General features: G+C 46.6%; 1 protein-coding gene across 2 annotated transcripts in view; it reads right to left on the reverse strand.

The window, feature by feature from the left end:
- ddx27 (DEAD (Asp-Glu-Ala-Asp) box polypeptide 27) overlaps positions 1-13,533 on the reverse strand; it is a 54,261-nt gene that overhangs the window by 6,684 nt on the left and 34,044 nt on the right. For both annotated transcript variants that reach the window (XM_086005212.1, XM_086005213.1), the window contains exons 11-17: positions 13,215-13,356; positions 11,864-12,017; positions 8,005-8,086; positions 7,095-7,272; positions 5,937-6,043; positions 5,251-5,347; positions 2,150-2,244 (exon numbers count right to left, since the gene is read on the reverse strand). In XM_086005212.1, coding sequence (XP_085861338.1) covers positions 2,150-2,244; positions 5,251-5,347; positions 5,937-6,043; positions 7,095-7,272; positions 8,005-8,086; positions 11,864-12,017; positions 13,215-13,356 — 855 coding nt within the window. The remainder of the gene's footprint in view (positions 1-2,149; positions 2,245-5,250; positions 5,348-5,936; positions 6,044-7,094; positions 7,273-8,004; positions 8,087-11,863; positions 12,018-13,214; positions 13,357-13,533) is intronic.

Consider the following 13,533-nt stretch of genomic DNA (forward strand, 5'->3'; position numbering starts at 1 on the left):
AAAGAGGGGAGGGGGGAAACAATTGAGGACCAGCCAAATGGTTCTCCCTCTCAGTTTCCATGCCTCCTGGTCTGTTAAATCCCATCTTGCTCAAATTTTACATTTCTTACCTCCATTACTAATGTGTAGCTAACCTTTTCGCTCCCCCATCAAGATTTATCTAGATCAAGTTCTCTGCTCTATTGGCCTTCTTCGCAAGGTCTCTGGCTCCATTTGGTTTACATAGAAACATAGAAGATAGGAGCAGGAGTAGGCCATTCGGCCCTTCGAGCCTGCTCCGCCATTCAATGTGATCATGGCTGATCATCCAAATTCAGTACCCTGTCCCTGCCTTTTCCCCATATCCCTTGATCCCTTTAGCCTCAAGAAATATATCCAACTCTTTCTTGAATATATTTAATGAACTAGCCTCCACCGCCCTCTGTGGCAGAGAATTCCACAGGTTCACCACTCTCTGGGTGAAGAAATTCCTCCTCATTTCAGTCCTAAATGGCTTACCCCTTATCCTTAGACTATGACCCCTGGTTCTGGACTCCCCGGCCATCAGAAACATCCTTCCTGCATCTAGTCTGTCCAGACCTGACAGAATTTTATAGGTTTCGATGAGATCCCCTCTCAATCTTCTAAACTCCAGTGAGTATAAGCCCAATCGACACAATCTCTCCTCATACGTCATTCCTGCCATCCCAGGTATCAGCCTGATGAATCTTCGCTGTACTCCCTCCATGGCAAGAACGTCCTTCCTCAGGTAAGGTGACCAAAACTGCACACAATACTCAAGGTGCGGTCTCACCAAGGCCCTGTACAACTAGCAAGACATCCTTGTTCCTGTACTCGAACCCTCTTGCTACGAAGGCCAACATACCATTTGCCTTCTTAACCGCCTGCTGCACCTGCATGCTTACCTTCAGCGACTGGTGCACAAGGACGCCCAGGTCTCTTTGCACTTCCCCTTCTCCCAATCTATTGCCATTCAAATAATAATCTGCCTTCCTGTTTTTGCCACCAAAGTGGATAACCTCACATTTATCCACATTATAGTGTATTTGCCATGTTTCTGCCCAATCACCCAACCTGTCCAAATCATACTGGAGTTTCCTGACATCCTCCTCGCAGCTTACCCTCCCGCCCAGCTTTGTGTTGTCTGCAAATTTGGAGATATTACATCCAATTCCCTCGTCCAGATCATTAATATATAGTGAACAGCTGGGGTCCTAGGACCGATCCTTGCGGTACCCCACTAGTCACTGCCTGCCACTCGGAAAACGACCCGTTTATTCCAACTCTTTGCCTTCTGTCCGCCAACCAGTTCTCTATCCAAGTCAATACCTTGCCCCCAATCCCATGTGCCTTAATTTTGCACGCTAATCTCTTGTGTGGGACCTTATCGAAAGCCTTCTGAAAGTCCAAATACACCACATCCACTGGTTCTCCCCTATCTATTTTACCAGTTACATCCTCAAAAAATTCCAGTAGATTAGTCAAGCATGATTTACCTTTTGTAAATCCATGTTGACTTTGTCCGATCCTGTCACTGCTTTCCAAGTGCTCTGCTATTACATCTTTTATAATAGACTCTAGCATTTTCCCCACTACCGATGTCAGGCTTACCGGTCTATAATTCCCCGCTTTTTCTCTAGGGTGAAGGTATCCCCAAGTACGCACCCCAATGCTCTCGGAATCTGAAATCCTCCCTTCTTCACTGATTCTTGATCTTCTGTTAATGTTATACTTATTGATTGTCATGAGTGATGATGACTTTCTCTCATAATGCTATTTCTCTTCATTACCTTCAGCGAACCTGTCACTGGGAATAACCCCGAGATTAATACCTGACATCAATACACATGCACTTCCCAATAGGACTCAGTGGATAGTGAGCAAGAACCTTGGCTGATTTTTTCTGTCCTCCCTATCCCAAAGGCACTGAGGTCAATTGTATATTATCATACAACTGTTCTGGCTGAGATTAGATATCTCAGCAGAGATCTGGGATTAAACCTGGGATGTACCACATTTACCTTTAGTCAGCCATCCAGGAGCTTTGAACTTTCACGTGCCCTTGACGGTAAAACGTTGTGCAAGAAAACTCTCCAGAATAATCTAATACAGGGGTATTAAATTCCCCAAAAATGTGACTGATACTCACCGTCATTTCTCCTTTTTTCTTAATATTTTCCATGAGCAATTTCCTCTTCTTTTTGCCTCTCAAGGCAACGTCAAAGTCCTGCAGAGCCTTTGCAACTGGGTTTAAAAAAAAGCATTGAACATATAATTTTATTAAATATTTCCTGTCAACTTTTTCCATGACCAATTTGTATGTTCACATTTAATGGGAATTGCCTATGTAAACTTGTAAAAATGTAATTACACCTCCCCCCCAGTGGAGGCACTGCTACGCCACCACTGGTGCCAGAATCCCATTACAGTCTGATGAGTTCCCAAAAGTTCTGACGAAAGGACATCGACCTGAAATGTTAACTCTGTTTCTCTCTCCACAGATGCTGCCTAACCTGCTGAGTATTTCCAGCATTTTCTGTTTTCTTTCTATTATTGTTGCATGGTAGTTGTGCACGGAATCGCAACACATTTGTATGACATTTCTCCGACCACTATTTTAACTGTGTTACAATAGTGGGTGGGAGTTAAGCATTCATCTGCTAATATTGCAATGGCAACTTCTACCTGCTTGTATTTATTAATCAATAGCAGAAAGATTTTGGATCTGTTTTTGATATTTATGAAAATATGGCCATGTATTGCTCTGCTGTCAAGCTGCACATTCCACACAACCAGATAACAGTCCCCATCAGGTTTATGGCATTCCCTTAACTCAGGGATTCCTTCCACACATTCACTACCATCTGTGTAAGCTATGAACCCCAGTCCTCTCTATCACCGCTACTCCAAGCCATATCCTCTTCTCCCAATTATTAGTCCATCCTTCAATACCGTCACCCTCAGTCTCCCTTCAGCACCACTATTCCCAGTAAAATCCCCCGCCCTTTCGTCTTTCACCACTGCTATTTCAAACACCAATCTTCTTCATTCTGACCTTTGCTACGATTATTCCAAGCAAAAAAACCCTCTCCTAGCACACTTACCATCATTTTTCCAAGCATTGTTTGTCCTTGTGATGACCCTCTCCCCAATACCGTGTGATTACTCTGCATGATTGGCAGACTTTTACCACTGCACAAACCAGACATTTCTGTGCTTTGCCATCCTACTGGCTCCAGGAGAGTAATAACGGCACAGGAGGCCGCCATTCGGCCCATCGATGCCGTGCCAAGCTCTCTGTAGAGCAATCCAGTCAGTCCCATTCCCCCACTCTATCCCTGTAGCCCTGCAAGTTTATTTCCCTCAAACGCCTATCCAGTCTCCCCTTGAAAACATTGAGTGTCTCCGCTTCCACTACTTCCGTCGGCAGTGAGTTCCAAGTCCACACCACTCGCTGCATAAAAAAGTTTTTCCTCACATCCACCCCGTATCTATTGCCCAAAACCTTAAATCTGTGTCCCCTAGTCCTTGTACCATCAACTAGTGGGAACAGCCTTTCCCCGTCTAGCCTATCCAAACCCATCATAATCTTGTACACCTCTATCAAATCACCCCGCAACCTCCTTTGCTCTAATGAAAAAAAATCCAGCTTCTCCAACCTGTCCTTGTAGCTAAGATCCACCATCCCTGGAACCATTCTGGTAAATCTCCTCTGCACCCTCTGAAGTGCCTTCACATCCTTCCTAAAGTGTGGTGACCAGAACTGGACGCAATACATAGATACATAGAAGATAGGAGCAGGAGTAGGCCATTCGGCCCCTCAAGCCTGCTCCGCCATTCAACGAGATCATGGCTGATCATCCAAATTCAGTACCCTGTCCCTGCTTTCTCCCCATATCCCTTGATCCCTTTAGCCTTAAGAAATATATCCAACTCCTTCTTGAATATATTTAATGAATTGGCCTCCACTGCCTTCTGTGGTAGAGAATTCCACAGGTTCACCACTCTCTGGGTGAAGAAATTCCTCCTCATCTCTGTCCTAAATGGCTTACCCCTTATCCTTAGACTGTGACTCCTGGTTCTGGACTCCTCGACCATCAGGAACATCCTTCCTGCATCTAGTCTGTCTAGTCCTGTTAGAATTTTATAAGTTTCAATGAGATCCCCTCTCATTCTTCTAATACTCTGGTTGTGGCCTAACCAGCGCTTTATAAAGATTCAGCATAACTTCTCTACTTTTGTACTCAATACAGGAAACTTTCTGGTATCCGGCACTGACGGGTCCGAGCTGGTGCCGTACCATCAAAACTGCCGTAGAAACCAGCGCTAATGTTAAAACATACGGAGCTTTTGAGCTCCGTGTGAATCAACAAACCCTGTTGCTACAGCTTCAAAACAGTCGGCTGCAGCTTAAAAGCGTCTCTGTAGTTAAGCAACAGCTTCAGCTAGACCTTGCAGAGCCTGACTGGAAAAAAAAAAGCAACGAGAAGTAAAAAAACTTATAGGAAACGGCTCCTGAATTTTGCCAGTAGATAGAGCTTTCCGGACATTTAACCTCCAGTTAAATGAAAGTTTCCTGTACCTCTATTTATGAAGCCCAAGATCCCATATACTTTGCTAACCACTCTCTCAATATGTCCCATCACCTTCAGGGACCTATGCACATTAACTCCCAGGTCCCTCTGTCCCTGCACACTTTTTAAAACTGTGCCATTAAATGTATATTGCCTCTCCCTGTTCCTTCTGTCAAAGTGCATCACCTCACACTTCTCTGTATTAAATTCCATCTGCCACTTGTCTGCCCATTCTGCTAGCCTTTCTATGTCCTGTTGCAGTCGATTACTATCATCATCACCGTTTGCCACACCACCAGGTTTGGTGTCATCGGCAAATTTAGAAATTCTACTCTGTATTCCAATATCCAGGTAATTTATATGTATCAAAAAAAGCAGTGGCCCCAGCACTGACCCTTGGGGAACACCACTGTCTACCATCCTCCAATCTGAAAAACAGCCATTTACCATAACTCGCTGTTTTCTGTCCTTAAGCCAATTCCTTATCCAAGCTGCCACTGACCCACCTATTCCATGAGCCTCAATTTTATTAACCAGCCTTCTATGTGGTACTTTGTCAAACGTCTTCCAATAATCCATGTAGACAACATCCATTGCATTCCCTTCATCAATCCTCTGTTACTTCATCAAAAAATTCAATTAGATTAGCTGCCACATTGCCCAGAACAAAGCTCACCTTTCTCTTTCTTCCGCTCCTCTCTGGTTTGGAACCAGCTGCGTTCCGGCCCGGTCTCTTCATTGTCCTTCTGCAGCTTGTTTTTGGCAGTATTGATCTGTAGGGAACAAGTAAATCAGGAATCAATACTCGCCTGCTAATCGCAGTGGCGCAGGTTAACAGCAGTGCTATTCCCTCCATCCCCACTGTAGGTTACCAAAAGACACTACTATTCTCTCCATCCCACACCAGTTACGACACAATAATGAACAAAGCTGCTGGGTTCAATAGTAATTTGGGATGAGGAGAGCAAAAGCCATGACAGAAATGCTCCTACTTGTTGATACATTTCTTGACATTTAATCACCACCAGGTTAAAATAATGAGCTTTTGGCACGGAGTCCCTTTAACACACTGCATCCACCCTGCACTGCCCAAAGTGTGAATCAGCACTCAGTGGGGAGATATCAGTAAGCAGGAAACTCACCGTTACCGAACATCTGAGAGATTTATTTTTTAAAACGCAATTTTTTTTGCCACGTTGGTATTGACAACTCCAGTACAAGTCATCATGGACTGATCAGCTGTGATGAACGGAAGGGAATCCCAGTGTTTGGTCATCCTGTAGCCCATCTTCAATGCTTCATTTGTAACAGTGAACTACAACCTGTAAAGCGGTGTAATACTTGGGGTAACATGCCACGTACCTGAGCCTCCGATCGCTGCAGCATCTTCTCCTCCTTTTCTAGCTGCATCACAGCATAAATTTCCTTCTCCAGTTTCTCGATCTTGTCCCGGAACTTCATCACCACCTCTGTGAAGATAGGGACAAGGGCATCAGCATGAGGTCCCGCACAGGACAGGTTATGTACACATCACTGGGGCACCCAAAGAATCCTTGTGGCACTCCTAACACCTCCTCCTATCCTGAAGGTGCCACTTTGCTGGGGTACAGTTCTATAAAGGTCACCACCCAGCCCTCCATCATCTCGCCCAAGTAGTCATTTTACATTTATGAGTCTGGACAGTGAACAATGGAAGGCTATTCAGCTGTGGGAGGCACCAGTGTCAAGCCCAATGCTGCCCTCACCTGACGCCCACACAGTTTGCAGCGGCAACCCCGTCCTATTTTTCTCTCCTCCTTCGACCAGGGGCATTGAGACCCACTGCAGTGCCCCATTGCAGCCCCGGCTGCGATACAACTCCGCAAAGACAAAGGTCAAACCTGGTGATTTTATTTCTTTTTTTATTTAAACAACGTGAAACACGTAGCGAGGAAGAATGGTCATGAGGAGTGTAAGGGAGCGGTTTCAATATGAAAGGAGAGCCAGTAACTTGAGTCAGTTCCACAGATGAGATTCCTGTTTAAACAGGACAGGTGCCATCATAATTCTTGATTCCTAGCAAGGGTATAGATGGCAAGATTTGCTCTCTAAATTCTGCTCAAAGTTGCTTTCCTCCCCCTCACAAATTTACAGAGTCATACAAATTACAGCACAGGAGGCCATTCAGCCCATTGAATTCTGTGCTGGTGCAAGCTGTACAATTCTTTCTCTCCTCTCTTGTGAGCACCAACTCTTGCTGAGCCCTGGCTCCACAAGCACCAACCACCCTTCAGCACCTTATCCCAGTGACCATTCTTCACGTGTGAGTTTAGACAGTGAGCGTCAGCAAGTTATTTTACTAAGAAGACATCGCTGTCCTCATCAGGGGACTCGCACGCACATTCCAGCAGAAGTCACTGGATGATGATCGGGAGCAGTACAGCACCCAGACAAGTGCAGATGTGGGATCCAGAGGCGCCCACAGCCAAGGGTCGGCGGCTTTACAACTTATTCAAGCACAGTTGTCCCGTCAGCTCTCACCTTGTGGAATGACACGAGCTTTCACTTCAGTTTTGGCTTTCCTCACAATCTCTTTCAACATTTTCCTTTCCATCTCGCCAACGAGGGAGACAGATCGTCCGCTGCGGCCTGCTCGCGCCGTGCGGCCCACCCTGTGCACGTAGTGCTTGACAGTATTGGGCATCGTGAAGTTGATTACCTGGCTCAGAAGGAACAAAGACTCTGTTACTGATACCAACCAACACATAATAGCAGTCAGTTTATTTAAGGACTAGAGCTTCTCATGACTTGTCAAACGCAGATCACAGTTTTCACCAAATATGTTTTTACACCGTAGTTTTTAAGTTATAAAGATTCTCACTGGAACAGAATCTGTGTTATAGTGTTCTCTCCATTAGAACTCCACCACCCACCTCAACAACATTCTTTTGTATACGTCCCAAAGACAATGTTGTTGAATTCCAGGTGGGATCTTTACTGTATCACCAAGCTTTGAAGAAGAGCAATTCCGTTTGGGTAGTTTTAAGATATTGTTATAGGAGCCACAGCTCCAACAGAGATTCTCCGAGGGTGCACCACTCTCCTTAGTTTAACTTAGCTGGCGGCGCCACTACTAATCAAGGTCCGCTGGAGGCCAGAGTGCCAGCGCCAAAAGGGAGGAAATGCAGCTCCACCAGTTTAAAAGGAAGGGGAGACCTAACAGCAGCTCACAAGACCATTGACAATGTGGGTCTTTGACCCCTGAAGAAAGGTCCTTTACATTGCAGATTGTGGCAGTACTGCGCTTATTGTCAACGGCACTCAGTTTGTGTAAAAGTACCTTTGGGCAACAGGACCAAGAATAATATAAGCACAGAATATACCACCAGCACCTACCCCTATATGTAACTCCCACATCAATTGCCCCCTACACATTTATTGAGTCACTTACAGTTTTGACCCCATCAATGTCCAGTCCTCTGGCAGCAACATCAGTGGCTACAAGAATATCGATCTGCTCGTCCTTAAAGCGCCTGTCACCATGGAAACAAAGACAAGGGATAAGCCAAGAACAGCCCGATATTTGCATTTCTGCAGTGGAACACTCTCCAGGAAGCAACCCGTGGTCAAGAGGTCAGAACTTCTGGTGCAAAAAAAACTCTTTTTGGGGGGGGGGGGGGGGGGCGGTTGGAATCTAAATTTAAATTATCCCTCTTGTACCTCACTTAAGGGAACATTCTACATACACAAGTATAGACAGCAAGTGTTAAAACTATTTTACATTGAAGGGCGTTATAGTCCTGTCTTCCAGTAAGGGCCAATGGACTACAACCAGGAATGGGAGCTGGCTGATTTCCCTTCCCAGCCCCAGGTCCCTGATGTTAATTGCACTACCCCAACTGCTGCCCTGGCTGAGATTTTAGCTAATTCTGCGCAGACCAATCTGGGCCTTCCTGCTCTGCAGGCCTGAGTACCACACCAAGCACCGTCTTTATCCACTAAGCCATCAAAATGTGAAGTTATGACATCTCTTATGGGTTAGAATATTAACCAGAGTACACCCCAAAAAGACAAAATAGAAAGCCTTCACTACCCTGAGATTACAGTGGGAACTGTAGCCTAGTCTTAGCCATTAGGAAAGGCATTACAAATCTGTAGGAACACAAGGGAACTATACTGGAGTTATAATCCCACGTATGTAGCACTAAATCTGGGACTATAATCTAAAAGCGGAAGCAGCATGCTCTAGACAGGGCTAAGCGATCCCACAATCAACAGATCAGATCAAAGCTCTGCAGTCCTACCACATCCAGTCGTGAATGGTGGTGGACCATTAAACTACTAACGGGAGGAGGAGGCTCCATGAATATCCCCATTTCCAATCTTGGTGGAACCCAGCACGTGCGTGCAAAAGACAAGGCTACAACCATCTTCAGCCAGAAGCGCCGAGTGGATGATCCATATTGGCCTACTCCCGAGGTCCCCACCATCACAGAAGCCAGTCTTCAGCCAATTCGATTCACGCCACGTGATATCAAGAAACGGCAGGGCACACTGGATACAGCGAAGGCTACGGGCCCCGACAACATCCCGGCTATCGTGCTGAAGATTTGTGCTCCAGAACTAGCCGCACCTCTAGCCAAGCTGTTCCAGTACAGCTACAACACTGGCATCTATCCGACAATGTGGAAAAAAGCCCAGGTATGTCCTGTCCACAAAAAGCAGGACAAATCCAATCCGGCCAATTACCGACCAATCAGTCTACTCTCAATCACCAGCAAAGTGATGGAAGGTGTCATCAACAGTGCTATCAAGCAGCACATACACACCATTAACCTGCTCACTGATGCCCTGTTTGGGTTCCGCCAAGACCACTTGGCTCCCGACCTCATTGCAGCCTTGGTCCAAACAAAGAGTAACTGCCCTTGACATCAATGCAGCATTTGACTGAGTGTGGCATCAAGGAGCCCTAGTAAAACTGAAGTGAATGGGAATCAGGGGGAAAACTCTCCACTGGCTGGAGTCATACCTAGCACAAAGGAAGATGGTTGTGGTGGTTGAAGGCCAATCATCACAGCCCCAGGACATCGCTGCAGGAGTTCCTCAGGGCAGTGTCCTAGGCCCAACCATTTTCAGCTGCTTCATCAATGACCTTCCCTCCAACATAAGGTCAGAAATGGGGATGTTTGCTGATGACGGCACAGTGTTCAGCGCCATTCACAACTCCACAGATAATGAAGCATTTCATGCCCGCATGGACGACGTTCAGGCTTGGGCTGATAAGTGGCAGGTAACATTCGCGCCACAGAAGTGTCAGGCAATGACTATCTCCAACAAGTGAGAGTCTAACCACCGCCCCTTAACATTCAACACTGTCGTCGACAGTGCTATCAAGCGGCACTTACTCAGCAATAACCTGCTAACTGACGCCCAGTTTGGGTTCCACCAGGGCCACTCAGCTCCTGACCTCATTACAGCCTTGGTCCAAACATGGACAAAAGAGCTGAACTGAAGAGGTGAGGTGAGAGTGACTGCCCTTGACATCAAGGCAGCATTTGATCGAGTGTGGCATCAAGGAGCCATAGCAAAACTGAAGTCAATGGGAATCAAGGGGAAAACTCTCCATTGGTTGGAATCATACCTAGCACAAAGGAAGTTGGCTGTGGTTGTTGGAGGTCATTCATCTCAATCACATGACATCACTGCAGGAGTTCCTCAGGGCAGTGTCCTAGGCCCAACCATCTTCAGCTGTTTCATCAATGACCTTCCCTCCATCAAAAGGTCAGAAGTGGGGATGTTCGCTGATGATTGCACACTGTTCAGCGCCATTCGAGACTCGTCAGATACTGACGCAGTCCGTGTCCATATGCAGCAAGACCTGGACAACATTCAGACTTGGGCTGACAAGTGGCAAGTAACATTCGCACCACACAAGTGCCAGGCAATGACCATCTCCAACAAGTGAGACTCTAACCATCTCCCCTTGACATTCAATGGCATTACCATCGCTGAATCCCCCACTATCAACATCCTGGGGGTTACCATTGATCAGAAACTGAACTGGACCAGCCATATAAATACTGTGGCTACAAGAGCAGGCCAGAGGCTGGGAATTCTGTGGCGAGTGTCTCACCTCCTGACTCCCCAAAGCCTTTCCACCATCTACAAGGCACAAGTCAGGAGTGTGATGGAATACTCTCCACTTGCCTGGATGAGTGCAGCTCCAACAACACTCAAGAAGCTTGACACTATTCAGGATAAAGCAGCCCGCTTGATTGGCACTCCATCCACCACCTTCAACATTCACTCCCTCCACCACCGGCGCACTGTGGCTGTAGTGTGTACCATCTACAAGATGCACTGCAGCAACTCGCCAAAGCTCCTTCGGCAGCACTTTCCAAACCCGCGACCTCTACCACTTAGAAGGACAAGGGCAGCAGACGCATGGGAACATCACCACCTACAAGTTCCCCTCCAAGCCACACACCATCCTGACTTGGACCTGTATCGCCGTTCCTTCACTGTCGCTGGGCCAAAATCCTGTAACTCCCTTCCTAACAGCGCTGTGGGAGTACTTTCACCACATGGACTGCAACAGTTCAAGGCAGCGGCTCACCACCACCTTCTCAACGGCAATTAGGGATGGGCAATAAATACTGGCCTTGCCAGCAACGCCCACATCCCACAAACGAATAAAAAAAAGCGAGAAGTGCTGGAAATCTCCAATAATGAAGTTGCGATTTGGACTCCATAAGACTGTGGTTAAAGTTAGGAAGATAATCAACGTGTTAGGGTCCAGCCACAAACTGAACTACTCACACAGCACCAGCAGCAGTAGAGACGTCGCAACATCTGTTACTCACACTCCTCACTGAAGGCACCAACGCATGCTGGGGTACAGTTCCACGGATGCTGGCGGCCCTCTCGTACCTCAGCCAAGAGCCCATTCTTCGAGTCCGAACCTAGACAGTGCGAGTCAGCAGGCTATTCCTGCGCAGAGGGCATCAAGGGCAAAGCTGAGATTACCTCCATCTGACAGCCACACACACACACACTTCCTTTTCAGCAGGGGGGTCACTGGATAGCGATCAAGAGTAGGGAACCCAGGCTGATTTGTGCACCCTAACCAAGGGACATGGAGGCCAACATTCTCCAACAGATGCTCCAGCCGAGATAGGTTCACTCAGCACAGACTGGGGAATTAAACTTCGGTTCTGTATGGCTTACCACAACGTACAGTGCCTTTATCCAGAGGGGGGTAGAAGAGTCATGTGTCTTGTACCAACTCTTCAATTGGTTGTTCCACTTACCTAAGGGCCTCCAGTCGCTGGGTCTGAGAAAGGTCACCGTGCAGCTCGCCAACCTTCAGTCCCATCAGCCCCAGGAGGATGTGCATTCGATGAGCCTGTTTTTTAGTCTGTGTAAACAGCATGACGTGGTCTTGGAACGTACGAGTCAGAAGAGCTACAGAGGGAGGAAAGAAAAACTATTGTACCAAATGCAATACCTCATATCAAGTACAAAACTGTCCCCCTTTTATTCGATTGCCTTTTCCCCCGTATTAAATGCACAACCTCTAGTCACTCCTTCCCCATATTAAATACAAATTCCTATTGAAAGAAAGCAAGAAAGGAGAAACAGAAAAAGAGAGTTGCATGTCTTTCATGACCTCAGGACGTTGCAAAGCATTTTACAGCCAATTTGCACACAGCAAGCTCCCATAAACAGCAATGTGATAATAACCAGATAATCTGTTTAGTGCTGTAGGTTGAGGGATAAATATTGGCCAGGACACCGGGGAGAACTCTCCTGCTCTTCTTTGAATAGTGCTGTGGGGATCTTTTACGTTCACCTGAGGGGGCAGTTTAACATCTCAGCCGAAAGACGGCACCTCCGACAGTGCAACACTCACTCGGTTCTGCACTGGAGTGTCAGCGTAGAAGAACTCAATTTCCCATAAACAATACATTACAACAGTGGAAGTACAGGAAACTTTGGTTTATCCGGAGGTTGTATGGCCGGAAACTTTGCTCTAACGGCAGAAATCAGCAGCCGTTTTAGTTCGTTTTTTTTTCTTCTCCTAGCATTCTGTTAACAGGCAGGCTCTGGAAAGCGTCTTTGGAGCTTCGCAACAGCTTCAAAGACGCTTCAAGGTACGGGCCGAGTGTTTACGAGCTGTTGCTGAGCAACAGTGTTTGTTGTCAAATACGGAGATTTTCATTTCCGTATGCTTCAACGTTGACTTTGCATGTCCGGCACTTTTGATAGATCGGCAACACGCCGGTCCCGTCGGTGCCGGATATCAGAACTTTTCCTGTACTTCATTGGCTGTAAAGCGCTTTGGGACGTCCTGTGGTCATGAAAGGCGCTACATAAATGCAAGACTTTCTTTCTATTAAACACAGGATACCTATTTCAAGCCAGCTGTAATGAGTGCTGTAGTTGTCAATTCCTTCCGCAGAAGCAGAGCCTTAACTAAAGGCAACAACATAGGCAGAAAAGTGACCAGCCCTATGTAAGTACATGTCACCAATGTACTGGCATCAGCCCCAATTTCGGGGGGAAAAATAGAAATGGCTGTTGAACAATTAGACTGATAGCATTCATCATTAGTTGTGTTGGGGCACAAACTGCACTGCAATTCAAACACATCCCATTTACCGGAAACAACTGCCTCCCTGTCCCCCTCACGGTTTGGGCGGATTCGGATGAATTCCTGACGGAGGAACGGCGCCACATCAGTGTTACTGTTCACGAAGATTCGCACCGGATTCTTCAGTGACACTGATGCCAGATCTTTCACCTGCAGGGAAAGATAGGGAGAGGAGAGCAACAGAGTGAGTGTGTGTGTTAACAATCTGGTCTGAAAATATTAAATTATAAATCCTCAGACCAAATAAGCAAGTGCGCTTGGAAGAGACACACTAACGTAAGGATAAACCAGGTAACTATAGCCCAGTCAACTCAACAATGGTAATGG

Source organism: Somniosus microcephalus, chromosome 13 (assembly GCF_052327205.1).
Source record: "Somniosus microcephalus isolate GS21.2 chromosome 13, FLI_Smic_1.0, whole genome shotgun sequence".
In the NCBI taxonomy this organism is placed as follows: Eukaryota; Metazoa; Chordata; class Chondrichthyes; order Squaliformes; family Somniosidae; genus Somniosus; species Somniosus microcephalus.